The sequence below is a fragment of the Drosophila kikkawai genome, chromosome 3R (assembly GCF_030179895.1).
Source record: "Drosophila kikkawai strain 14028-0561.14 chromosome 3R, DkikHiC1v2, whole genome shotgun sequence".
Lineage (NCBI taxonomy): Eukaryota > Metazoa > Arthropoda > Insecta > Diptera > Drosophilidae > Drosophila > Drosophila kikkawai.
This window is the reverse complement of record NC_091731.1, coordinates 9,721,255-9,745,740: the sequence shown is the minus strand read 5'-3', so window position 1 is coordinate 9,745,740 and position 24,486 is coordinate 9,721,255. Positions and strand designations below refer to the sequence as shown.

The 24,486-nt window shown below is 40.7% G+C and overlaps 6 protein-coding genes across 9 annotated transcripts; all 6 read left to right on the top strand.

The window, feature by feature from the left end:
- Positions 1-290: 290 nt before the first annotated feature.
- Positions 291-6,616, top strand: SelR (methionine sulfoxide reductase SelR). 4 transcript variants are annotated; one of them, XM_017176718.3, is made up of 4 exons: positions 291-491; positions 2,512-2,679; positions 2,771-2,935; positions 6,066-6,616. In XM_017176718.3, the coding sequence occupies exons 2-4, from the start codon at positions 2,568-2,570 to the stop codon at positions 6,290-6,292; spliced, it is 504 nt and encodes a 167-aa protein (XP_017032207.1). In that variant the 5' UTR covers positions 291-491; positions 2,512-2,567; the 3' UTR covers positions 6,293-6,616. The 4 variants fall into 4 exon arrangements, with proteins under 4 accessions (XP_017032207.1, XP_017032206.1, XP_017032203.1 ...); XM_017176717.3 differs by lacking the exons at positions 291-491; positions 6,066-6,616 and adding exons at positions 719-1,066; positions 4,095-4,865; XM_017176714.3 differs by lacking the exon at positions 291-491 and adding an exon at positions 764-1,066.
- A 204-nt stretch (positions 6,617-6,820) lies between these two features.
- Positions 6,821-9,308, top strand: LOC108081498 (thiamine transporter 1). The gene is made up of 5 exons (XM_017176713.3): positions 6,821-7,529; positions 7,593-7,675; positions 7,823-8,124; positions 8,180-8,744; positions 8,809-9,308. The coding sequence occupies exons 1-5, from the start codon at positions 7,404-7,406 to the stop codon at positions 9,062-9,064; spliced, it is 1,332 nt and encodes a 443-aa protein (XP_017032202.1). The 5' UTR covers positions 6,821-7,403; the 3' UTR covers positions 9,065-9,308.
- A 109-nt stretch (positions 9,309-9,417) lies between these two features.
- Positions 9,418-11,831, top strand: LOC108081497 (thiamine transporter 2). The gene is made up of 5 exons (XM_017176712.3): positions 9,418-10,292; positions 10,351-10,652; positions 10,716-11,059; positions 11,120-11,361; positions 11,422-11,831. Exons 1-5 carry the CDS (start codon positions 10,084-10,086, stop codon positions 11,684-11,686), a joined length of 1,362 nt encoding a protein of 453 aa, XP_017032201.1. The 5' UTR covers positions 9,418-10,083; the 3' UTR covers positions 11,687-11,831.
- A 2,062-nt stretch (positions 11,832-13,893) lies between these two features.
- On the top strand, positions 13,894-15,629 carry LOC108081477 (thiamine transporter 1-like). Its single transcript, XM_017176674.2, has 5 exons — positions 13,894-14,234; positions 14,290-14,591; positions 14,659-15,002; positions 15,063-15,304; positions 15,365-15,629. Exons 1-5 carry the CDS (start codon positions 14,026-14,028, stop codon positions 15,627-15,629), a joined length of 1,362 nt encoding a protein of 453 aa, XP_017032163.1. The 5' UTR covers positions 13,894-14,025.
- Positions 15,630-16,177: 548 nt separating this feature from the next.
- On the top strand, positions 16,178-18,855 carry LOC108081490 (uncharacterized). The gene is made up of 3 exons (XM_017176688.3): positions 16,178-16,377; positions 18,179-18,551; positions 18,612-18,855. Exons 1-3 carry the CDS (start codon positions 16,213-16,215, stop codon positions 18,773-18,775), a joined length of 702 nt encoding a protein of 233 aa, XP_017032177.1. The 5' UTR covers positions 16,178-16,212; the 3' UTR covers positions 18,776-18,855.
- Positions 18,856-21,420: 2,565 nt separating this feature from the next.
- Positions 21,421-22,177, top strand: LOC108081474 (uncharacterized). The gene is made up of 2 exons (XM_017176672.2): positions 21,421-21,594; positions 21,659-22,177. The coding sequence occupies exons 1-2, from the start codon at positions 21,421-21,423 to the stop codon at positions 22,175-22,177; spliced, it is 693 nt and encodes a 230-aa protein (XP_017032161.2).
- The last annotated feature ends 2,309 nt before the right edge of the window (positions 22,178-24,486 follow it).

Sequence of the window (24,486 nt, the reverse complement as noted above, 5' to 3'; positions counted from 1 at the left end):
TTTAATTAACAGAAGCCGGTAATTTTTCATATATTATTAGGTTAAAGTTGTTATTTATTGATCTATATATATTTAAGTAAATTTTTTATAAAGCGATAAATAAGATATAACCATTTTATATTAGTTTGTGTAAATGTTAAATGGGTGAATTTATTTAAGTGTAGAATCATGAAGTTTTAAAAAAGCTAAAATAAAGCCAAATTTGCTTGGAAAGTAGCTAGTTTACAAAACACTCCGCCATGTGCTGTTAAAAAACCGCCAGATCTAGGGGGAAATAGCTACTTTGGCAACGCTGGTCTACAGCTGGGGCAGGAAAACTTTTCATGGTCAGCTGTTTGTTAGCTATTTGTATTAGTTTTTGATTTTCCAACCGCTGCGTAACATTGCGACGCGCGCTTGTTGTTAGACCGAGAGCACGCTTCGATTCATAAACAAAAGGCCAAAAATAGAAGCAAAACAGGCGCAGCACCATTTCGGGCAGTTTTCAGCAGGTGAGAAGCTTCCAGGGGAACCCAGGGACATGCCACCACGCTTAGAGTGGGAAATGTGTGTGTTAAGTTTGTGTATTGTGTGTGTTCGGCTGACATTGGAGCCGAGAACTTGGGAAACTGAGCGAGCGCCAGACAATTTTCTTTTAATGAGCGTGCAATTGAGCATCCACGGCTTTCTCTCTAATGCGCTTTCTCCCTGCAGCCCAACCACACACACACACACACACTCACAGGCAAGCCAAGCGCATAAGCACAACAAGCTAAACGAAAATAGAACGGAATAATAGAAATAAAGACGGAAGTGACAACAGGACGGGCATTGCATAAATATTAGTTCGCGTGGGTTGACTTTTCGCCGTTTTCCCCCCGTGCTTTTCCCTCGCTTTCCACGCTCCGCCGTTTGATTGAATAACAAGCTAGTGGCGAATTGGCAGTGCCAAGTGCAGTTGTCACCTTGCATTAGCCGAAAACTAAGGGGACTTGAAAAATGTTTTCACTTTCTCGCCACGCACTGCGGAGCTCTCGAAATTTCGCACTAGCGGCCGCTACTTTTCCATCTAGCCGCTGCTATGCAGGTGAGTGACAGGTGAAAACGGTGGGAGGCAGACAGTCGACATTAGTATACCCTTTTCAAGTCAAGTAAGGTGCAGGCCATGCAGCAGTCTACTATTTTCTTCATTTCTTAAGTTCAGTTATTACCAAAGAATAAACAATCAAGTTATGCAAAATCGATAAACACAACTTTGACAAACATAAGCTCGATTTAAGCCATTCAAAATGTTCAATAATAAAAAAACAAAGTAAATCACAGCAGCTAGCTTAGGACTGACCATGCCCCATTACAGAGAATTTAAAATACATAAATTGTTAAATCAGCCAAAGGGGCAACGCTCCACCTGTGGGTGTGGTCCCGCATTCATTCAAAACAATGGACTTGCTTTTGATCCCATTTGTTTAGGTTCCCATCCAATCGATTGGCAAACTTCTAATTTTAGAAACAATTTCTAGTTCAAATTGCTGCCTCGTTTGCATTCCTTATGAACGCAATTTTCCGCCGCTATTTTCAGCGATTCGATTTTATTTTCACCTTTTCTCGAAATTAATTCATTTGTCTTTAATTAATTGCCCGCGACACACTTCGGTGGTTTTCTATTATTGCACCGAAAATAAAAGATGCTTCTCCTCCCCCGATCACTATTTCCCCTCGGACGCAATACACCCCAACTTTTGTGTGTTTACTTTGGGCGCCACTTTGTTTTATTGGCGTCGGCAGGCATTGTTAATTTATTTTTGGCCGATGCGTTTCTCCACTCGATTTGTTGTCTGCTCCTCTTTGGCTGCACTTAACAAATATGTTTACACCTTGGCCAATTAGCTCCAACTTCGGCTACTCGGTTGTTTGCGAGGGAGTGTACCCAGCGGAATTAGCTATATAATTTTCAGAAGAATTCAAAGACCGAAGAAGAAACAAGAATATAATTTCCTTAGTGGAACTTGTGAAATCTCAAATGAATGTATATTTTCTACTCTACTTATTCTTTTTCAGTTTAAAAGAGTTCTTGAACACTTTAAGACCAAGGAATCTTTGTTGTAACCTAAATTGGATCAACGGTCTATAATCCACCAAATACCAATAACTACTGTTTCATGTTTAAAGTAATATAGAGATTAAGAACAGTTATTTTCAAGTCGTTTATGACTTTAATCGCATATTTACCAAAATACGATGATGTTGTGGTTTTGAAAATACATTTTTTGCAACTCATTGCTGATAGCATACAGCAGTTTTTCTTATCTTATTTGTGGGCTAAGAGATGCCATTTAAATGAACAAATTACGATTGCCCAAGGTTTAGTTGAAGGTCCCTCTGATTAGTAGGAGATAAGGGAAGCAATTCTTACAGAAGGTTGGCTGCCTTAATTACTTAATTTTCATTACCCAACTAGTGGTGAGCCGGAGCGGTTACAGAAAAATTCACATAACCCAACCACAAACTAAACACTAAAGTATTATGTTTCAGATTCACGTCAAAGCAACGACAACCCGGCCAAGAGGGATTACACCGGAATAGCAAGCATGGAGAATAAGAGCGAAAAGGTTACCGTGAACAAGGAGGAGCTGCGCAAGCGCCTGACACCGCTGCAGTATCAGGTTACACAGGAGGCTGGCACCGAGCGCCCATTCACAGGTGTGCCTCCCCCCCACGAAAATACTTTTAACATAGTTATTTAGGTAAAGCTAAGTCCCAAATAACGTATTGTGTTTCCCAACCACCGCAGGCTGTTACAACAAGCACTACGAGAAGGGCGTGTACCAGTGCATTGTGTGCCACCAGGACCTGTTCAGCTCGGACACCAAATACGATTCCGGCTGCGGATGGCCGGCCTTCAACGATGTCCTCGACAAGGGCAAGGTTACCCTGCACCGGGACGCCAGCATTCCAGGTGCGTTACGCCCACGAGGCACTTTCCCAGTCGTCCATCTACCAGATGGGTCTAGACTCTAGAGTCTAGAGTTCGTTCGGCACTCGTAGTTGTTAGTTGCAAAACGTTTTGAGTTCTGTTTTATTTGAGTTGCTGTTCGTTGCCGCACTAAAGTTAAAAGTTACGTTTCAAGGAAGTTGTAACTCTAGCTAAGATCAGACTAAATCCGTGTCAGGATAGATGAAATCATTCGTAGTTGTTTCATATGTAAATATGTGCATTCATAAATTTATAGCAGGAGAGTTAAAAAAAATATCTACTACGTTTCTAAAAGCCTTAAATGCACTACCAATTTCATTCGAGTTAAGCTTAAATGTTTTCGAATTTTCAATATAAAAGAGATAGTCAATGAATCAGTGTTGTCCAGGCAATACATTTACAAGTTAGATGTGCATTTGCGTGAATATAGAATATAACAAGGTGGTTAGGTATGATACAAATGTATTTAACTCGCTTAAAAAAAGGTTAGAGCATGTGTCCTTAGAGGCCGGGCAGAGAAATTCGTTGATTCGCAACTGAGGCTTTGGGCCACCACTGCTAAAATATCTGGTTAAATATCTTAGCAATAACTTTTGCAATTAAGGCTTATGTTAAAGTAGTAGAAATAAAGTAGGAAAACCCATAAATTGCAAAATATCTCATATATGTTTTGTGCTAATTGTGTTGCCTTGTTATGTTATGTTCGTTATGTTTGTTGCTTTGTTTGTCTTGATCTTTAATTTGAACTTGAACGTGAACTTGAACCCAAACTTGTTCCATGGTACATGTGGTGCGCGTTGCCCAGAGTTCACTGTAGTTGTGCCGTTGGCCTTGCTGTTGTTGCCGTTTGTGCAGTTACCGTCTAGTCTTGTGAGTGTTCCCGCTGCAGTGGCAGCACCTGAATGTGCAACTAAGCGAGAAAAAGCGACTAAAATTAATTCCTAACCGAGTATTGTGTTCTCTTATCCACCTCTTCTATCCCGCCTGACTTTCTCGAAATTTTTATTCTCCCAAAAAAATAAACTGAAAATACGAAATACGAATCTCATTCCGACTCTTGCCCCAAACCAATATCCGCCCGCACACGAATATCACACTGTTAACCCGATTAAATCAACAGTAGTCATTTCGAAAACGTTAGGCATGGTGCGTACTGAGGTGCGCTGCTCCCGGTGCTCCGCCCACATGGGCCACGTCTTCGACGACGGACCGCCGCCCAAGCACCGCCGCTTTTGCATCAACTCTGCGTCGATCGACTTTGTGAAGAGTGCACCGGCGCCATCGAAGGCGGATCCACCGGCGGTTTCATCCAAGAAATAATGTCCGGGAGGATATTGCAGCTGGAGGGGAGCCCTATATAGAAACCTGGAGGAAATACCACACAACACAGTTAGATTTCTATACAAAGACACTTTTACTTTTGTCAAGTCGAGAGAAAGATATTTAGATATTTTATAGGAGTTTATTATGCGAAGAAAAACGAAGCTTGTACAAGAACGATATTTGGAAATGTATTACGGAACGAGGAGTGAGAGATAAGTGTTGTAGATCGTTCAAAGATCAATTGAAATTGTATATGTATCTTTTATATGTTACCCTAAACTACTCTTTCGGTTTCAAACTTTTATAATCAGGGGTGCCATAAAAATCCTTGGATTGGTAAATATTTTAAAAAGCAATGCAGTATACAATTTTCCGTTAATTAAAGTAACACTATTTAAGTTACTTTCAAATCCGTTGCGATTTCTGTGGCATCCCTGAATATCTCACCATACTTTTCGTACCTATTTAGGTGTTTTGAGAGAAAATTCTTGCTTTGGTTTATTATTTACTCTTTTCTTTTGAGCTGCTTACTCGGCATTCCCATCGAAATGTATTAAAAACTAATGAATGTTAACAACGATTTACACAATTAGGAGTTTACCTGTTTGAATATAGATAAGTTAAGCTTACGCAAGGACAGAAACGATTTAAGAGGACAAAGTGATCCGCGTAAGAGGTTTCTTTATTTGATTTTACTACGCTTTTCGGTTAACTGTCATACTGTCATCCCTCTACTCTCCTCTTTGGGGTTTGAATCCATTTTTGGCACCCATATGAGCTTATTTCATATTTCCCATTTCGATCACTATCGATCCAAGGTCAGTTTGACTTATTTTTGGGACCAGGGCCATTATTACGTGTGTGTGTGTGTCTGTGCATATGTTTGTATGTTTCGTGTAGCTTGTTCGATTATTTATTTATACATTTCATTTTTATTTGCTGGTGTTGTAATTTGGTTATTTTTATTATTTTGCTTTCGTTGCTTTCTACTCATGCTCAATGATTTGCCAATAACATAACCCGAATACTACCGACCCCACCATTATGTCCATATACTATTTAGAGTGTCTTAAGCAAACCGAATAATGTGTATTTTCGTATATTTTCTATTTCTCTTTTTTTAACTCGCTTCCAAAAAAAAAAAACACTAAATGTACGCCTGTAAACGTTCTTTGGGGGTTTGTTTTGCTAACAAAAACACACACACAAATATACACTCACACGAACTCATCAAACTTAAATTGTAACACGAAACACACTATGCATAAAATGCTTAATTAACCAAAATATTATGTACACCCTTATGTGTGGAAATGCAACCCAAAATCACAAAATCCATTTTAAATTCTTATTCGTCATGTGTTTTCGCTTGATTTACGTGAATTCATTTCATTTGTCAACCGCCGCCGTCCATGCCCATTCCTTATGCTTTCGCTCTTTCTCCGCTGCACTCTGCACTCTCTCTGGCTCTCTTTCTTCTCCCATCTTCGCCTCGCCTCGTCCTCCCCCTTTCGATCTTCGCTGCACTTTCATTTATTTGCCGTTATTTCTTCGCTGTCCCCTTGTCTCTTCACTCTTTCCACTTATCATTTTCACCCATTTTGCAATTTACCTTCTGTTCTGTTAATTTCTTTACAACAAAATCGTTGAATTAACCTTGCAAAACAAAAAATAAATAAAAAAATATTGTAAAAAATGTGAAACAAAACTGCGCTACAACAAACAAACAACAAAAAACCGAAACGTATGCAAATCTAATCCCACAAAATGGCAAAATGCAAATAAAAAGGGGGTAATATTTTACTACTAATCGCACATCCAGAACGCATACGCACCGAGGTCCGCTGCGCCCGCTGCTCGGCCCACATGGGTCACGTCTTCGAGGATGGACCGAAGCCCACGCGCAAGCGCTACTGCATCAACTCCGCCTCCATCGAATTCGTAACGGTAGCGGATGATCCCACGAACAACGCCTCCTCAGCCCCGCCAGTGGCCACGCCCATTGCCCAGCAGTGAGGGGGCCAAACGACGCCCATGTGACACGGGAGAGCGGATAGAGTCTAACCTCAATGTTGCTGTTAAGAGTTTTTTACGTGTACTTTCTAACTTTCCGCAAATGTGGCCAATTTTAGCTCATAGTCAGTCAGTCTCCGTCAAATTCTAAGTAAGGAAAAGCGAGCGCTCTTTCGCGTGTCTTCTGTTTGTGTAAATAGCTAACGTTTCCCCTCTAAATCTATTTGTTAAAATGCATACAAAACAATACCGAATACTCTGTATCACATTCAACACATAACTAATTTTAAACTGAGCGCGCTAAATAAACGTGTATTTTTTACAATAGTTTATGCCCAGGTGTTTCTATCTATCGAATTTATCGTTTCGAAATACACTAATGACTGTCAGGTGAGAAACAGCTGAGCCGCATTGCCAACCATCTCGAATGTTTTCGTGCGAACAGATGCTGCGTCGCAGTTGTTGTTGTTGTTGTGGCCGTGACGTAACAGCCGGCCATAACAACATGAAATCGAATTTATTTATGGCTCGGAAGTCAATTGATTTCAATTGCGGCTGCCGCTTTGGGTAAATGTATATATTTATTAGTCCCAAAAGTGTGTTCTGTGCTGGCGACAAATCGATAACAGCGCCATTGGCAGTAGCAAATCGTTTGTGTACGCGGGTGAACACGTGTAGGGTGCTTGGAAAACCGTTAGCCCGATCCACCTGTGGGAGAGTAATTCCGCACACTAGCGTTAGTGTTCCATGAGTGACATTCAAAAGGTAATTGCGAGCGTCGCCGGCCGGTTGTGTCTGCAATAGCCGCATTATAAATTCACAATTATCTAACAATCGTTGGAACAACGATTTCTGTGTAAATATAACGACGCGCTCGCTCCGAAGTGATAATTTCGAATCCGCGGAGTCTAGAGATTAGATTGAGCACCCGACGACCATGGCCTGATACACCAGATTGTCCGTGAATCCAGGCTGGCCCGCCAGCGATATATTCAGCTTACTCTTGTCCAAATGTGGATGCAGAACACCAGCTACCGGCCACAGATTTTGGCGCTCTTCCTTACGCCACTCTACATTACGTTAGGGATCGCTTGACCGTTACACAATCCAAAAGATGAAGGAGTGGCTGAAGATCTCGTGTCTGCTATGCGTCTTCGGATTCGTTCGCGAGATCCGGCCGTCGGAGCCGTACGTCACGGAGTACCTGCTGGGTCCCTGGCGTAACATCACAAGTGACCAGGTGAGTGCGATCGAGTTCATTAGCAAGGGACATTCAAAGTTATACTCTTTTTGCTAACTGCAGCTCACGCAAGATGTCTACCCGGTGGGCACCTATTCGCACATGGTGCAGTTGGTCTTTGTGTTCCTGATAACCGATTTCCTAAGGTAACTTAATACAGAAGTATATATTTATGTTTTCTGGTTCATTGTTAAGTAAGCTAAGATACAATCAGTATGGGGTTTCATCTTAAAGAACCTGTGGAATATCCCTAGCATAAAAACAAAATATTCATTAATTAATTTGGCCAACAGGTACAAACCCCTGATCATTACTATTGGCGCCACAGGCGTGATAATCTGGAGCATGCTCATCTGGACCACTAGTCTGCTGTCGCTACAGATTGTAGAGTTCTTCTATGGCACCTACATGGCAGCCGAGGTGGCATACTACACCTATATATATGCCAAAGTGGACAAAAAGTACTATCCCAGGGTCACGTCGCACACCCGCGCAGCCATGTTTGCCGGCAAACTGGTTTCCGGGATCACATCCCAGCTGATGCTTTATCTGGACTTGATGAACTACAAGCAGCTAAACTACATTACGCTGGGCAGTAAGCTTACCGTTGAAATGGAATCAAGCTGAGCTCTAAACTTCCACTATTTCAGCTCAAATAATTGCCATGCTGTGGGCTTTCGGCCTGCCTAAAGTGCACAAAAGCCTGTACTTCCATCGGGAGCAGATTGCCACTGACATTGATCAGCAAACGCAGCTGCCCGGAGAAGACAATCTGGATGTGGCGGTCCCCCATCCGAAAGCTCCTCCCAAGAAGCCCCGCGCTCTGGTTCTGATATGGGATCACACCCGTACTGCCTACACCAATCCCCGCGTCGTACAGTGGAGTCTGTGGTATGCAATTGGGTTGGCTGGCTACCTCCAGGTCACCTACTACATGCAAGTTCTGTGGAAAGTCATTGAGCCGGAGCCTTTGATTGCCTGGAATGGAGCTGTCGATGCCGTATTAACTGCTCTGGCGGCTCTCAGTGCCTTGGCCGCCGGATATCTGCACACCGGGCGCCTGAAACCGCGCACTTCCCTACTGATCATGGTTTTCTTGTCCGCCTTGGAGGGCGGCTGTGTGCTTATCTGCTGCTGGACGAAGGACATTTACTGGTCGTATGCGGGATTCATTGCATTCGGCGGTCTTTACGGCTTCACCATCACCTTGGCTAGGTGAGCACATTGATATTTAAGACCAAGTCTTATCCAACTACCTATAACATGGCTATCCTTGCAGTGCTGAGGTGGCCAGACATTTGGAGGATGATATTTTCGGCCTTGTTTTTGGCTTCAATACTTTGGTTGCCCTGATCTTTCAGTCCGGCTTGACCATGATCTTCGTCTCGGGCTTTAAACTCGATCCCGTGGGTCAGTTCACGGCGTACGCCTTCTATTTCATTGGCGTGGGCGTGCTCTATCTTATATCTGTGCTGGTGGAGTGGCTCTGGTGCCCGGCCCCCGAGAGCGAAACGCTGGAAAACTCTTTGGAGTAATTTTTGGATGCATTTAGACAGTACTTAAAGTTGCCGGTCTGTGACTTAAGAAAACACATGTTCCTGCATTGGAATACTCCATGATAGTATTCATGCGATGGTTGATTGTATTCTCAGAAGTGTTATCTCACCTAATTATCTGCAAATCTGATGCCGACTTCTAAGTAAACTGTGCAGATTTCCATTTATAAAGCGCACAATCAGTCTCAAGTGCTCGGAATAAAGATACCAATTATTTGTAGTACTCACTGCGTTTAATTATCAAGTCCTCTAAATCACAGCACTTCATTACTTCATAAATGCTATAGCTGAGACGGATAGAGGCGCTGACAACCGATTATATGTCAAGATAATGCAATGCTTTCTGTGTTGCTGCGCGAACTGGTACGCACCTTTAAACTAATTGAGCGTATAAAAAGAGAGTACATTTTTTCTTGATCCCAGCTGGGTGCGTTCCTACGAATTGATACCCTGTACTTTCTTTACTATTTATAAGTGGACAATCTTCTTCTTAACTAATCAGCTCAGATATGCATGTTCAATTAGCAGCCATTGGATTATTTAGTATAAACAAGTCTGCCTCTTAAGACTCACTGAGAATTTCCCTGCATATCCCACCTAATTGCTCAGATAATAGTCTAATTAGCCGATCACTTCTAAGGCCAAGTTGATGGAGTGGGAACCGCAGCAGTCGAGAGCAGCTCAATCAAGATCGTGACCATGCCCAATGCACGTAAGCGGAAACTTCCCGCTTCTCCAGCCTTCCAATCACACCCGTTAGAGATCTCTCCGAGCTCGTAAAAAGAGATATAGCGTATGGCGTTGCGCTGATTACAAGCGTCGGAGCTAAATCTCTATACTCGGGAGCTAACCCTGCTGAGCCCTCGGAAGAATGCACAATTATTTTAATAGCTGACCGAGCGAAGCTCTCCACACACCGCCAGACATCGTTAGTCCAAGCACTATCGCTCGGTTATTGTAAAAATCGCGATTAGATTTTAACCGACAGTCGAAGCGGGATGGAGTCTTGGCTGAAGGTATCGTGTGTGCTCTGCATTTTTGGATTTCTGCGGGAATTGCGACCTTCGGAGCCCTATCACGCGGAGATCCTGATGGGCGAGTGGTACCACGTCACCCAGGACGAGGTCAATCGCTCCGTCTATCCAGTGGGCACCTACTCCTACCTGGCGCTCCTTATATTCGTCTTTCTGATAACCGACTTGCTGAGGTATGCGCTAACATCGAACGCGTTATCAGTAATCCGATGCATCATAATTCTGGAACAGATATAAGCCCGTGATCATTGCCAACGCCCTGACCGGTATCTTCATTTGGGGCACACTGATCTGGACCACCACTCTGTCGGGGTTGCAGGCAGTGGAAGTATTATATGGCTTCTACCAAGCGGCCGAGGTGGCCTACTACTCGTACATCTACGCCCAAGTGGACAAGCAGTACTACCCCAGGGTCACCTCACACACCCGAGCGGCAATGTTCGTGGGCAAACTGGTGGCTGGAATTTTGGCGCAGCTAGTCATTGGCATGGACTGGATGAACTACAAGCAACTATTCTACATCACGGTCAGCTGTAGGTTGCTCATCGAGGATTAGGTTTTCTTTTATTTACTAATTCCCTCTAACGGATCCGCAGCTCAGGTCGTGGCGCTGCTGTGGGCCTTTTTCCTGCCCAAGGTGGACAAAAGCTTGTACTTCCACAATCGAACGGAAACTATTAAGGATGTTATCAGTCCCGATACCGGTGGGCTTGAGAAGGGTCCTGAGCACGTTAAACCAGAGGTCACGGATGCCAAGGTGACACCTATCCCAAGTAAGGGTGTCCATGCCTTGCAGCTCCTAAGGTCGCATTTCCACAGCGCCTATACAAATTCCTTGGTGGTGCAGTGGAGCCTGTGGTACGCCATGAGTCTGGCAGGATTTCTCCAGGTTACCACCTACATGCAGGTGGTATGGAAATCCTTCGAAAACGAGCCAACAGTGAGTAAAATTAGACAGTTGTTCGTAAGAGAGAGTTGATTCTGGAGGTCTCTTCCACAGATTATTTGGAACGGGGCTGTCGACGCAGCTCTGACCCTGCTAAGCGCAGTCTTTGCTCTTCTGGCCGGGTATTTCCATGCCGGACGTCTGAGCTCCAGCACCAGCATGCTCTCGATGGCCCTGCTGTCCATCCTGGAGGGAGGATGCGTGCTTCTGGCTTGCTGGACCTCCAACATATACCTATCCTACTTGGGCTATGTGCTGTACGGCGCCTTGTTCGCATTTACCATAACGGTGGCCAGGTTGGTCTTTTAATGCAATTTAATCTCTGTGGAAAATATCTACAGCTCTTGAAATTATAGTTCTGAGTTGGCCAGCAGTTTGCTGGAGGACAGCTTCGCCTTGGTGTTCGGGTTCAACACCTTTGTGGCTCTCATCCTGCAGGTCATCATGACGTTTGTGGTCGTGTCGGAGAATGCCAATCTGAATCTCGATGTCTTCCAACAATTTACTGTTTACGCCTTTTATTTTATAGTCATTGGAGTCCTTTATTTTGTTGCATTTCTTCTGAAATATGTATTGTCATGCTTCACAAAATCGAAGCAAATTATTGAGGAAGTAAACTAGTAAAATGTTCAGAGAAAACTTAAATTAGTTTTCCGATGTAAATAATAACATATATAGTATGTATGTATATTTTAAGAAAATAAATAATTTACATCAGTCCTTGACAAAAAATATAAATAAAGTGTACATTACATATGTAAAAACACCCAGTTTTTGATGATTCTCTTTTGCTCTTATATAATTTCACCGATTCCTATGACAATGCCATTTTTTGACACTTTTTCCTAATTCCTATTAATTCAGCTCAAAAGATGCAAAATTATATGGCGAGGTGCTGGCATAATTTTTGAATTGCATACTTTTATGGTGCACTGTACTTTTATGGGGACTGTGTTCTTTTATGCAGTAAAACGAAGACGCACTCAACTGTGCATTGACTCCTCCGATTGATTTCAAAAGTTTGTACTGCAAATGTCAATTTTCCAATTTCGTTCAGTGTCCTAAATCGGTATTGAAAATAAACTCTTTGTTAAGACATAGTAAATGAGTTTATAACTTATAAATTAGTGAGCTAGTCGCACTGGGTTAATAATTTACTTTTATACTAGACTTAAACAATTTAATTTGTATTATTATACCCTTGCAGGGCATTATAATTTCAGTCAGAAGTTTGCAACTCAGTGAAGGAGACATTTCCGACCCTATCAATATATACACATATATATTCTTGATCAGCATCATTATCGACTAGTCTGATCTAGCCATGTCCGCCTGTCTGAATGAAACATTGCAGATAGTCTTCTGCCTACACTCACTGCTATATATGTCGGATCGGACGACAATATCATATAGTTTTAATAGAACTTATCGACAAATTAAAAAAAATATATTTAGATTAAATTTGCTTTTTAATATTTTAGAAATTTGGTTTTAATTTGTTGTGATTGGACGACTACTGCCATAGGAACGACCGGAAAATTAATCGAAAAAAAATAATACCTTGTTGTTTTTCAACATATTTTCATCTACTCTGAGATATGAGCTTTTTTAATGTTTCAGAATTTCGGTTTTAATTTTATGAACTTAGCATATGACATTATATTCAGCATAGAAACGATCGGTAGATGTAGAGAAATGTGTGAAGCTGCAAGTGTAAAACTTTTACAGATCAAACATTTATTTCCCAATAGTATTATTTAAATATTAAATATAACAAATGTTTACATTTTACCTAATAAATAAAAGTAAAATATATTTCATGTTATTTTCGCAATCTGAAGATGTAGTTGGTAATCAAACTGAAATATTGCAACTGTGAGAATACTTTGGGAAACTTTAAATAACATGCCTTGAAGTATGAATGTATTTCTACTACGTTATATTAAATATACCCTTGTAAACTATGGAATTCAAGCAAATACATTAGTGTTATATGTTTATTATTAGTTTTAAATTTATATCGTTTTAGATTTTTTAACATTATAAACAGATTTCACCCTAAAAGCCTTTACTTCCCTTTGTTGGCTTCGAAGCGGCATAAAACGCTGGGTCTGGAAGGGAGCATCTGATGCTGTATAAGCCTCTTGGTTATCATGTGCCTTGGCTGATGAATATGACGTTTACTGGTCGCTTGGAGATTCGTGCTAATGGTTTTGACTTGGCTTTACTATTAACATGGTTAGGTACAAACATTGATTTTTGAGACTAATGAATGTCCATCACCCCACACTATAACATCTTTTCAGTGCTAAGTTTCCAGCGGAAAACTTAATTTAGATTTTGTAGCCGATTGGTGTCTTTATAGAGCACATGTTTTTCCTAAGAAATACTCTGAAATAGTACTCATGCGATGATGGATTCTATCCAGACGCGGTAACTTATGAATCTTATTGTTATCTACTTCAGTAAACAGGGTAAATATCCATTTATAGAGTGTGCCATTTAGAGATATCTGAGTCTTTATACCGAGTTCTCTAAATCAGATTCAGATTCAGACTTCATTTAGGAAGATTATGAGAGATATTCATAAATCAAGATCACCTTATGCTGGTTTCCTAGTGCCTTTTTCAGCACCCAGAGCGATCGTCACTTTTATCTCGGCCCGAGTTTTTTGGGATTGTGACCTGACCATACACAATACAGCTAAGCAAAGTCTTTACGGTCTTCCCTCCATCCAGGCCGTCCGCCTATACTTGGTTGGAGAACTCTGAGAGCTCGTAAATAGTGAATAGCGTCTAGCACTGAGCTGATTACAAACGTTGGAACGACATCCCTGTAGGCGGAATAGTGTTTAATTACTTTAATATCTCTCCACCCTGCGCCAGACATCACTGGTCCACGCACTGTCACTAGATTATTTTAAATATCGCCATCAGATTAAAGACAACAGCCGTAGCGGGATGGAGTCTTGGTTAAAGGTCTCGTGTGTGCTCTGCATTTTCGGATTCCTGCGGGAATTCCATCCATCCGATCCCTACCACGCGGAGATCCTGATGGGCGAGTGGTACCAAGTCACCCAGGATGAGGTCAATAGATTCGTCTACCCAGTTGGCACCTACGCCTACCTGGCGCTCCTTATATTCGTCTTCCTGATGACCGACTTTCTGAGGCACGTATGCAATCTTTACTGCATCACAATCCTTTTCACAATCTTTTTGGAATAGATATAAGCCTGTGATCATTGCTAACATTTTGACTGGGATATTCCATTGGGGCACACTGATTTGGACCAGCACCCTGCCGGGGCTACAGACAGTAGAAGTATTCTATGGCTTCTACCACGCGGGTGAGGTCGCCTACTACTCGTACATCTACGCCCAAGTGGACAAGCAGTACTATCCCAGGGTCACCTCACACACGCGAGCGGCTCTGCTCGTAGGCAAACTGGTGGCAGGACTCCTGGCGCAACTAGTAATTGGCTTGGATTGGATGAACTACAAGCAACTACTCTACATCACGGTCAGCTGTAGGTTGCTCATTGAAGAGCTAACTCCTCTTAGTGGTTGCATTAATCGACTTTACACAATTCACAGCTCAAGTCATGGCGTTGCTGTGGGCTTTTTCCCTGCCCAAGGTGGACAAAAGCGTATACTTCCACAATCGAACGGAAACCATAAAGGATGTAATCACTCCCGATACCGGTGGGCTTGAGAAGGGTCCTGAGCACGTTAAAGCGGAGGTCACGGATGCCAAGGTGACACCCATCCCAAGTAAGGGTGTCCATGCCTTGCAGCTCCTATGGTCGCATTTCCACAGCGCCTATACAAATTCCTTGGTGGTGCAGTGGAGCCTGTGGTACGCCATGAGTCTGGCAGGCTTTCTCCAGGTTACCACCTACATGCAGGTGGTATGGAAATCCTTCGAAAACGAGCCAACAGTGAGTAAAATAAGACAGTTGTTCGTAAGAGAGAGTTGATTCTGGAGGTCTCTTCCACAGATTGTTTGGAACGGGGCTGTCGACGCAGCTCTGACCCTGCTAAGCGCAGTTTTTGCTCTTCTGGCCGGGTATTTCCATGCCGGACGTCTGAGCTCCAGCACCAGCATGCTCTCGATGGCCCTGCTGTCCATCCTGGAGGGAGGATGTGTGCTTCTGGCTTGCTGGACCTCCAACATATACCTCTCCTACTTGGGCTATGTGCTGTGCGGCGCCTTGTTCGCATTTACCATAACGGTGGCCAGGTTGGTCTTTTAATGCAATTTAATCTCTGTGGAAAATATCTACAGCTCTTGAAATTGTAGTTCTGAGTTGGCCAGCAGTTTGCTGGAGGACAGCTTCGCCTTGGTGTTCGGGTTCAACACCTTTGTGGCTCTCATCCTGCAGGTCATCATGACGTTTGTGGTCGTGTCGGAGAATGCCAATCTGAATCTCGATGTCTTCCAACAATTTACTGTTTACGCCTTTTACTTTATAGTCATTGGAGTCCTTTATTTTGTTGCATTTCTTCTGAAATATGTATTGTCATGCTTCAGAAAATCGAAGCTAATTATTAAGGACGTAAACTAATAATAGGCTATTAAAAATAAAATTAATACATTATCTAATTATATACTATAAACTATAGTTTTCGGGCTAAAAGTGAGCTATTCAATGAAATACAAATTTCTAAAATTCTTCAATGAACTTAAACGATTTAATGAAATCGTACATAGTCTGATAAGACGGCAACCCAAAACAAATAATCGATGCGGAATACTTGAGATCGGTTAATTCAATAAACGGACTTCAGATTGCACGAAAATGATTAGAACGTTAACAATATCTATTCAAGGCACTCGTATACTTACGGTTATGAGGCATTCTTGAAGCTCGACACTTTTATGAATATTTCACTAGGCCAATCGAAGATGCTTATCCGGGGGTTATCTAGAGTGTTGATTCTGCGGATTTCGCCCAGGACCGGGAGTGCAATTGTTATTTTTTATACTGAGTATTATCACGCTGCGTTATCACCATGAGAGCTATTGTAAAACTCTTGAATCCAATCCAAATCGAAACGCGATGATAAGTCGCACAGGAGCAAATATAAATCCGCCGGCGTCCGTACAAGAGGCATTGTGAAAGTGAAAGCGAAACCTATACCTCCGCCATGAAGTACCTGCTCAGCGTGACTCTCCTGTTGGCCATCGGTCTGCAGCAGATCGATGCCCATGGAATGATGCTGTCCCCGCCCAGTCGGTCCTCCCGCTGGCGCTACGATGGCTCTGCCCCTCAGAATTGGAACGACAATGAACTCTTCTGCGGTGGATTGTATGTGAGTGGAGAAGATATCATATTTGTATTACATAAAAAGGTGTATTGAAGATAGAGATTTTTGACTTCAGTCCAAGGCAAGATTTTAAGATATAACTAAGAAGTTAGGCGGTAGAATCTCTGGCATTGTTCAAACGTCTATTATCCATTATTGTATTATTATGTCAGATCCTACTTAAGCAACTTAATTTTTCTTTCGTTTATGAATCATAAATAAACATACATATCTCAAGAGCTTACTAGTCCGATTAGTGTTTTGAACTGAGTGAATCAGAACAACAAATATTCTACAACATTATCTTTGTACCTTATTCGTTTTTATTTAAGCTTGGTAACCAACTTTAAATAAATTTCCTAAGAGTGACATCTCGCTTTTGCGGAAAAGCAAAAAACGTTGCCAGTTTAAAAATCTTAGCAGCTGTAATTTCAAAACGAAATCTATGAGTTGATATCTTTCAGAAGCAAATATGAAGGGAAAATTTAAGGAAAAAATAGCCTAGATTGGAACGATTTTCTTCTTGCGAAGATAAAATTTAGATAAGTGAGGGTGTTTGGATCAATTCGGTGCAAAACGAGCCTTTTCTCAAAAATGTGAGCTGAATGAATTAAATACCGTATAATAACACAACATTGAAAGAATTTTGTGTTAAATTTTTTTTATTGAAAAATTTTTAAAGGTGTAGGAATAATAGGGAATCTCTAGAGCGCCCTCAAAAAAAAAGGGCTAAGTGGGGTTTTTATTTTTTCTCTGACTTTTAAATTAAATTGGAAGTTAAAAATTTTAACTACAAAAATCCCAAAGTTTGCCTAAAATTTTAAGTTCTTTGTCAAATAAAAAAATAATAATAAACTTTAAATTACAAAAAAAAAACCCGAAGTGAGTACTTGTAGAATTAGTTAAAGAACTTATTTGCCCAATTTTAAATCGATTTGAGTAGATTTTCAGATTTTGATCATGTACACCGATTTTCAAAATGGTAAAAAAGGTCAAAAGGAAATGATTCTTTTTATGCTGAAAGGATTTACATATAAATATGTACATACATATGTACTATGTAGTTTTTTATTGGTGCAAAGATTGGTGTTGGGTCATTTTTCATTATTCAGATATTTGCTAAAGTGAATCGCAAAAAACGGAAGTGATTTTTGAGGTCGATCAATTCAATTGCTAATTTCTGCTAATCCAAAAACAATTTTTTAGTGCAACTTATTTTAAACGTTAGTGCACTGATGCCTCTTGTTTAGAAGTTATTATCAAAAGAAAACATTCCCTTTTTATAAAGTTTTTCAAGAAAATAATGAAATGCAATTTAGCATATGAATTCATGGATATCTGTTTAAGAATATGCAAGATTCTGTAGAAATTGTTCAATTAGGACACTTCTAACTGTAACTATTTAACAAAAGAAGACCCTCTAGGCCCCAAATGTGACTTGAGGCACTTATTACATTATTTACAATTCTAAAAATAATAAATTCTCTTTTTATTTTTGTGAAAGATTAGTTTATTTAGTATTAAAATAAAATTACATATAGGCAAATATGTAATAGGCATGGGTTGTAGCAGTGAAATAGTAATAGGCATCTATTAAATTTTATCTCACATTACAGGTAGACGAAAGATTCATTTTTCTTCTTTCTTTTTAACAGCATATTTGAGTTTAGAAGGCACAAATCATTCTGCCTAAACATATATTATTTACCCTTAAATAAGCCTATAAATTACCTGAATAACTGTCTAACATATATCCATAGTTTTTCTTGGTACTCACATTTTAAACCCCATCCGTTTGCATCCACAGACCCAGTCTAACAACGGAGGGCGCTGTGGTCTTTGCGGCGACAACTTTTCGGATGGCCAGCCCCGTGCCAACGAGATTGGAGGCAGCATCGGTGGTGCCGGCGTGGTGACCAGGAGCTACTCGGCTGGAAATGCCATTACCGTAGGCGTGAAGATCACCACCAACCACCTTGGACACTTTGAGTTCCACCTGTGCAACCTGGATGCCTTTGGCGGTGAGTCGGAGGAATGCTTTAACCAGCACCGCCTTCGTTTTGCTGATGGCAGCGACACCTTGAACATTGGCACCCAGCGTGACGAGTTTGATGTGACCGTTATTCTGCCGGATGGAGTCACCTGCCAGCACTGCGTCCTCCGCTGGACCTATGTGGGTGGTAAGTTCTGGCCACGGTTGCGCTTTGCCGAAAAATGATTGAGTTGTTTTTGTCTTCCAGCCAACAACTGGGGTATCTGCGACAACTCTGGCAACGGAGCCCTGGGCTGCGGCCCCCAGGAAACTTTTAAGAACTGCGCCGACGTGAGGATCGACTGGGGTCGCAACCTTGTCAAGGAGTTGGTCACTGGTGGAGAGCCCGTGGCCCCCATCGAGGTGGTCTAAGAAACTAGTCTCGAGGGAAACTGCCTCTTAAGTCTGAAATGTATTAAAGCCAAATAATAGTCAGCCAAAGTTAAATAAAAGTCAGAGCATTACAAATAATACATGGTTTCCCCGACTTGTAGAGGTCTTTGTTTGTTATATATTTAAAAAAAAAGGTTGAAAAAGTTACTAAGTAAATCTAGAAGAAACAGATGCAAGAGGGGTTCTAGTTCTACCTTCTGCAACTGAAAACTTTTTGTATGAATGTTTCGGAGAGTCAGGTGACCTGTTCTTAGCCGAGATGTTCTGCCAGGGAACAGAGGTCGGCTTTAATTCGGGCATGTTTACAATTGCAAGTATGGGTAGAAGACGGCTAGAACTGGATTGTAATAGGCTGAGCTTAGATTCTCGGCTTAATGTGCTGGCCAGTGAGCATATTCCTCCAGAACACGAAGTTGTCGTGTAACACACGGCTGAAGATGAGGCTAACGAGAAGGTGACCGACGATGTGGTAGAAGTAATCGGAGCTTCATGAACTCTTCCAGAACTACATTGAGCAAGATCTGGCAGTACATGTCTCGTATTTCCAAGGTACCTGGTACTTCTTTCATTATCAGACAGTCTGGCATCCTATTGTAGTAGTCTAGCAAGCCCTTTATGGCTCCTCTTCTGGGCTTGCACGTAGTCTGAGGGTAAATAAAATGCCTAAAAGAGTTCCCGACGGTTTATTCTAAGTGCTGAAGGAAGAGCGAAAACGGTATAAGTTCAGCTGAAATTGTTGCAGAACGACGCAATTGTTTTTAAAACATTTAACAGAAAACAAATTATTTTCTTTTAGGCAAAATTTAAATTTTGGGAGCACTTTCCGGTCCCTATGACAATAAAGTCGAGACTGAAAGTTGGAGAAAGTTTCCTTCCTGTTAATAAAAACAATAACAACAGAGGTTATGCAATATCTGTAATGGCTCGATTATGAGTCAGTTTTAGGGGTTCAAAAGCCTCTCAGATAGGAATAGGTTGATCTGAAGCGTATAAACTATTACTACTGATGTGGTTCCTTCTGCGCCCATTTTTTCAATAAACTGTTTTTTTTTATTACTTTGGCCAAAAACAACAAAAAAAGAACTTGCCAATAGACAAGTAGCAGCTGTGGTTACGATCGTTTAATTGGCGCTACCCAAATCACCAGACCACTTGCTAACTATTGCTAATTTTCTTGGTACTTTACCTTCCATCGTATCAAGCTTATACGTATGGTGGCGTATACTTTTAGGGGGCGAATTTCCCCTTTGGTCGAGCCTTTGATTTTTATTAAATCGAAGCCGACTGGAGACCTCAAGTCTGCATAACATTACAAATACTAATCAGATATAGGTCGCTGCTAAAAAACAACTTAAAAATTGATTTAACTTAATCAGCTAATCAGCTTCCTTTTCTTTTTTAGGTAAAATCTCGTAAGTTAGTCTCATAATAAATAGAAAAATTAGTTTTGGCATCGATGAGCGATGTTAAAAATTGGGTTTATGAAGGTATAGTCAAATTAAAGAATTAGTTTAAACAAAATGCCTGTTATTTCGATTACAGGTATTGTTTTTTTCAGTAATCCTTTGATATTTCATATTAGCTAACTGATTTTGATAATATTAATGTTAAAACTAGATAAATGCCCTGGTAAAACTGCTTGAACAGATTTCTTAAACAATTTTTTAGACATCAATTCGTTGTGGTACTGAGCACCATTAAGTTGTAAGATCCAAGCGATATTCGGAAGTATTCCAAACAAAAAACCATGAACTTTCAGAATATTAACAAATCCAGACTGATTTCAAGTGATATTAACTAGTACCACATCAACAAGTCGAAAATAAGATAGAATTCTAACAGACAGACAGAGCCTGACAAAGGCACCTACAAACCTAAGAGGTAGTTTGACCTTTTTCTTCTTACGTATATGTCCTAAACGAACCTTGTTATTAATCTGAAGGCTACAAGTCCAAAAAACATTGCTCCCAAATTGATAAGCTTTTTGGTATACTTTAATGAAATTCAATGTCGTTTTGTTTGGTTTACCGGAGTAATACAAATTAGTTTTCAGACAAGATACAATCCGCTATTCACTTCTTTTTTGCCATGGCTAGTGTGTTCTATCACTTATCTTTATTCAAATAATTTGTTATATGATATTTTAGAGACTTTTAAATGACCAAATGAAGGATTTTTCATGAATGTTTCATTGAGTTGTCAAATGAATAGAAAATCTAACTAACTAACTAATTTATTCGTAGCTTGATATTATTCGTAGCGCCATAAGCAATTAACTCTTATCAAAATGGCATTGGTGGGTTAAACACCAAGAGTCTCATAAACAGGTCTATGAGGTTAGAATGATTCAATTACCAACCATTAGAGGTTTTGTTTATATGTGTCATACTGAGGTGTTTTGCCCAATTCCCAAGCCAGATACTACCAATTCCCCAAAATTTGAACTACTAATAACCATAAAAAGAGCAAAGATTAAATTTCGATAAGAACAATTCACAGTTATTTGACGAAAAATCAAAAACAAACATAAACCGCTTGGTAACTGATAAGACCGAGAATATGGAACTATATAAGCCCTCCACCATGGCACCATGGATCAAAGTGAAAGTGAAAGTGAAAGCGAAATGAAATCCTTGGAGGTTATCCTGATTATTAGCCTAGGCATTTTCTGTCTGATGCAAGAACTGGAGGCGCACGGAATGATGTTGAGTCCTGTGGGACGATCTTCCCGCTGGCGTTATGACTCTTCGGCGCCCACAAATTACGATGACAACGGATTGTATTGCGGTGGCTTCTGGGTAGGGTTTCCCGCAAATCCTGTTGTTCGCGCTCCATTACATATAGTGTATTGCCTTTCTATAGAAACAAACCGAGAACGGTGGACGCTGCGGGCTGTGTGGCGATGATTGGAGCTTGGCGCAGCCGCGTCCCAACGAGCTGGGCGGCAAATATGGCAGTGGAGTGATCGTCAAGTCCTTCAACGGCGTCACAGAGGCTGAAATTACCGTGAAGATTACTGCCAATCATCTGGGCTACTTCCAGTTCCACATATGCAATCTGGATGAAAACGGCAGTGAGTCAGAGGAGTGCTTTGAGCAGTATCCCTTGACCTTTGCTGATGGCAGCAAAAAGTACTACATCAATACAACCATTGGCAACATTGTGATGACGGCCCAACTGCCGACCGATCTCAACTGCGTCCACTGCGTCCTCCGCTGGACATATACGGCGGGCAATAATTGGGGCGTCTGTGAGGACGGCTCGGGCGCCATGGGATGCGGTGCCCAGGAGACCTTTGTGAACTGTGCAGATATCAGTGTACTCTCCTCGGCCAGGAGTATCATCCAGGAGGTGCCAGTGGAGGTGGTGGGAGCTGCTTGAATATCTCATCCTATTTAGATTCCTATCTGCAGTGGCCTTGCGAACAACAATATTTAATCTCAATAAATTATTTATGTTTTTATATTTAATTACAAATCCACACTATTTTAATACTCTGTAACGATCGTGGGCAGATTTATTTTCAATAGGACGGTCAAGCTATTAACTATTTTTACTTTTTGTAGCAACGGCGACACTGAAAAGACCGTTAGCCACGCCATCAAACAAGCGGGAACCTTCAATCGTCCTCCCAAAGTTATAAGCCATTGAGTGAAAGGCGGAATCTTGGCCCTTTATAATTTCTCTTTACCTTTCTTTCCGATCCGAAAACTTCCATAACCTACCCGCCAGGTGGCGCTATACCCTCCCAAGCCCTCACAGGCAGTCCTCACAGTGACCCATAGATGGCGTCCAAGTGTTACAGTCTTAACAAGAAAGGAAGCTAACTTCGGCACGCCGAAGTTTGAATACCCTTGCAGATTGGTTTCGATGTTTATATTATAGATTTAAATGCTGAAAACAGTCACAAAACAGAGTTTCATTACATTTTATCTATACTTATTATGTTTACAGTTTGACAGTTACAGTTTTACATTTCCAGTTTTACATTTTCTCTACATCTACCGATCGGTTTATATGGCAGCTATATGATATAGTTGTCCGATTTTTATGAAATTTATACCATATTTCTAGAATAATAAAAAAAGCTTATATCTCAGAGTAAATAAACATACGTTGAAAAACAACGACTCTATAATTTTTTTTCCTATTTATTTCTTGACCGTTCCTATGGCAGCTGTATCATATAGTCATCCGATTTTCATATAATTTTTACCAAAATTCTGAAATAATATAAAATGGCCATATCTAAAAAATGGTGCAAAAATGTTGAAAAACAGCCAAGTTATAATTTTTTTTCTACAAATATATCGAACATTTGTATGGCAGCTATATGATATAGTCGTCCGATCCGGCCCGTTCCGACATATATAGCAGTGAGAGCATATAGAAGACTATATGCAAAGTTTCATTCGGATAGCTTTAAAACTGAGGGACTAGTTTGCGTAGAAACAGACAGACAGACAGACAGACAGACAGACAGACAGACAGACAGACAGACAGACAGACAGACGGACAGACGGACAGACGGACAGACGGACAGACGGACAGACAGACAGACGGACAGACGGACAGACGGACATGGCTAGATCGACTCGGCTGTTGATGCTGATCAAGAATATATATACTTTATAGGGTCGGAAACGTCTCCTTCACTGCGTTGCAAACTTCTGACTGAAATTATAATACCCTGCAAGGGTATAAAAAGGATATTACGAGGAGGTTATATTATCAGATGATATTATGGCATGGCCTTTCTATTTAAAATTATGAATATTCCTTTAAAGATTGAGCAATATTATTCTGTAACTGGAAAATAATCTATATGATCATACTTCTATAAGCAACTTCAATATAAAGCTCAAAATTTGAAGAATTCACATTTAAAACACATTTAAAATATTTTATAAGGCTTAGCAAAGTCTGGCGAAGTAGCAGCAGAAATAGGATCCACCCTGAAACTTAGTTAAGGTATTAAATAAATTCTAGCTCTTCAAAGATTATGAATGTATATTTTTCTTTTATTCAATAATTGTATGATCGTATATATTTATTTATACATTTATATGCGTGTCTTTCAAGTGTGTGTTTTTGAGTTTTGATGGTGAGGACCGTTTGTCGTCTTGGTCGGAGACAAGGGCTTTCCCTGCACTCTGAGGGGAGCGACTAATTAAGCAATTAATTAAATGAAAGCCATTATTATCTCCGACGTTTCCTTGACGATCAGATGAGATTTGCACATTTCAATAATTATATATGTATGTTGTTCTTGTATCTGTATTTGTTACACTATCCTGTATATGTTTGCATTTGTATATTGTATTGTTATATTCGTAATTTGTCTTAAGTGTTCCGTGGCTTACAAAATACGTTTCACAATAACTGGCTTATTAGTTAACTTCAGAAATAAGTTTGTATATATATATATATATATATGTATCATAAGTTTGTATGTTTTCTGTTATTTTACAAAGCCTTTAAGTCAATCGCAAACGATAAGTTTGGTAATTTCACTACAAACCCAAGTACCGCGTCATAACTTTCGAATTGTGCAATCAATCATTGACTTGAAAGTAATTCTCGGTTTCCGTTTATCTTTTAACAATTAACTAAACAAACTGCAAACAACATTGTGTAACTCGGATTGCCACTAGAGATGTCATCAATCGTATTTATGTCGATATACATAT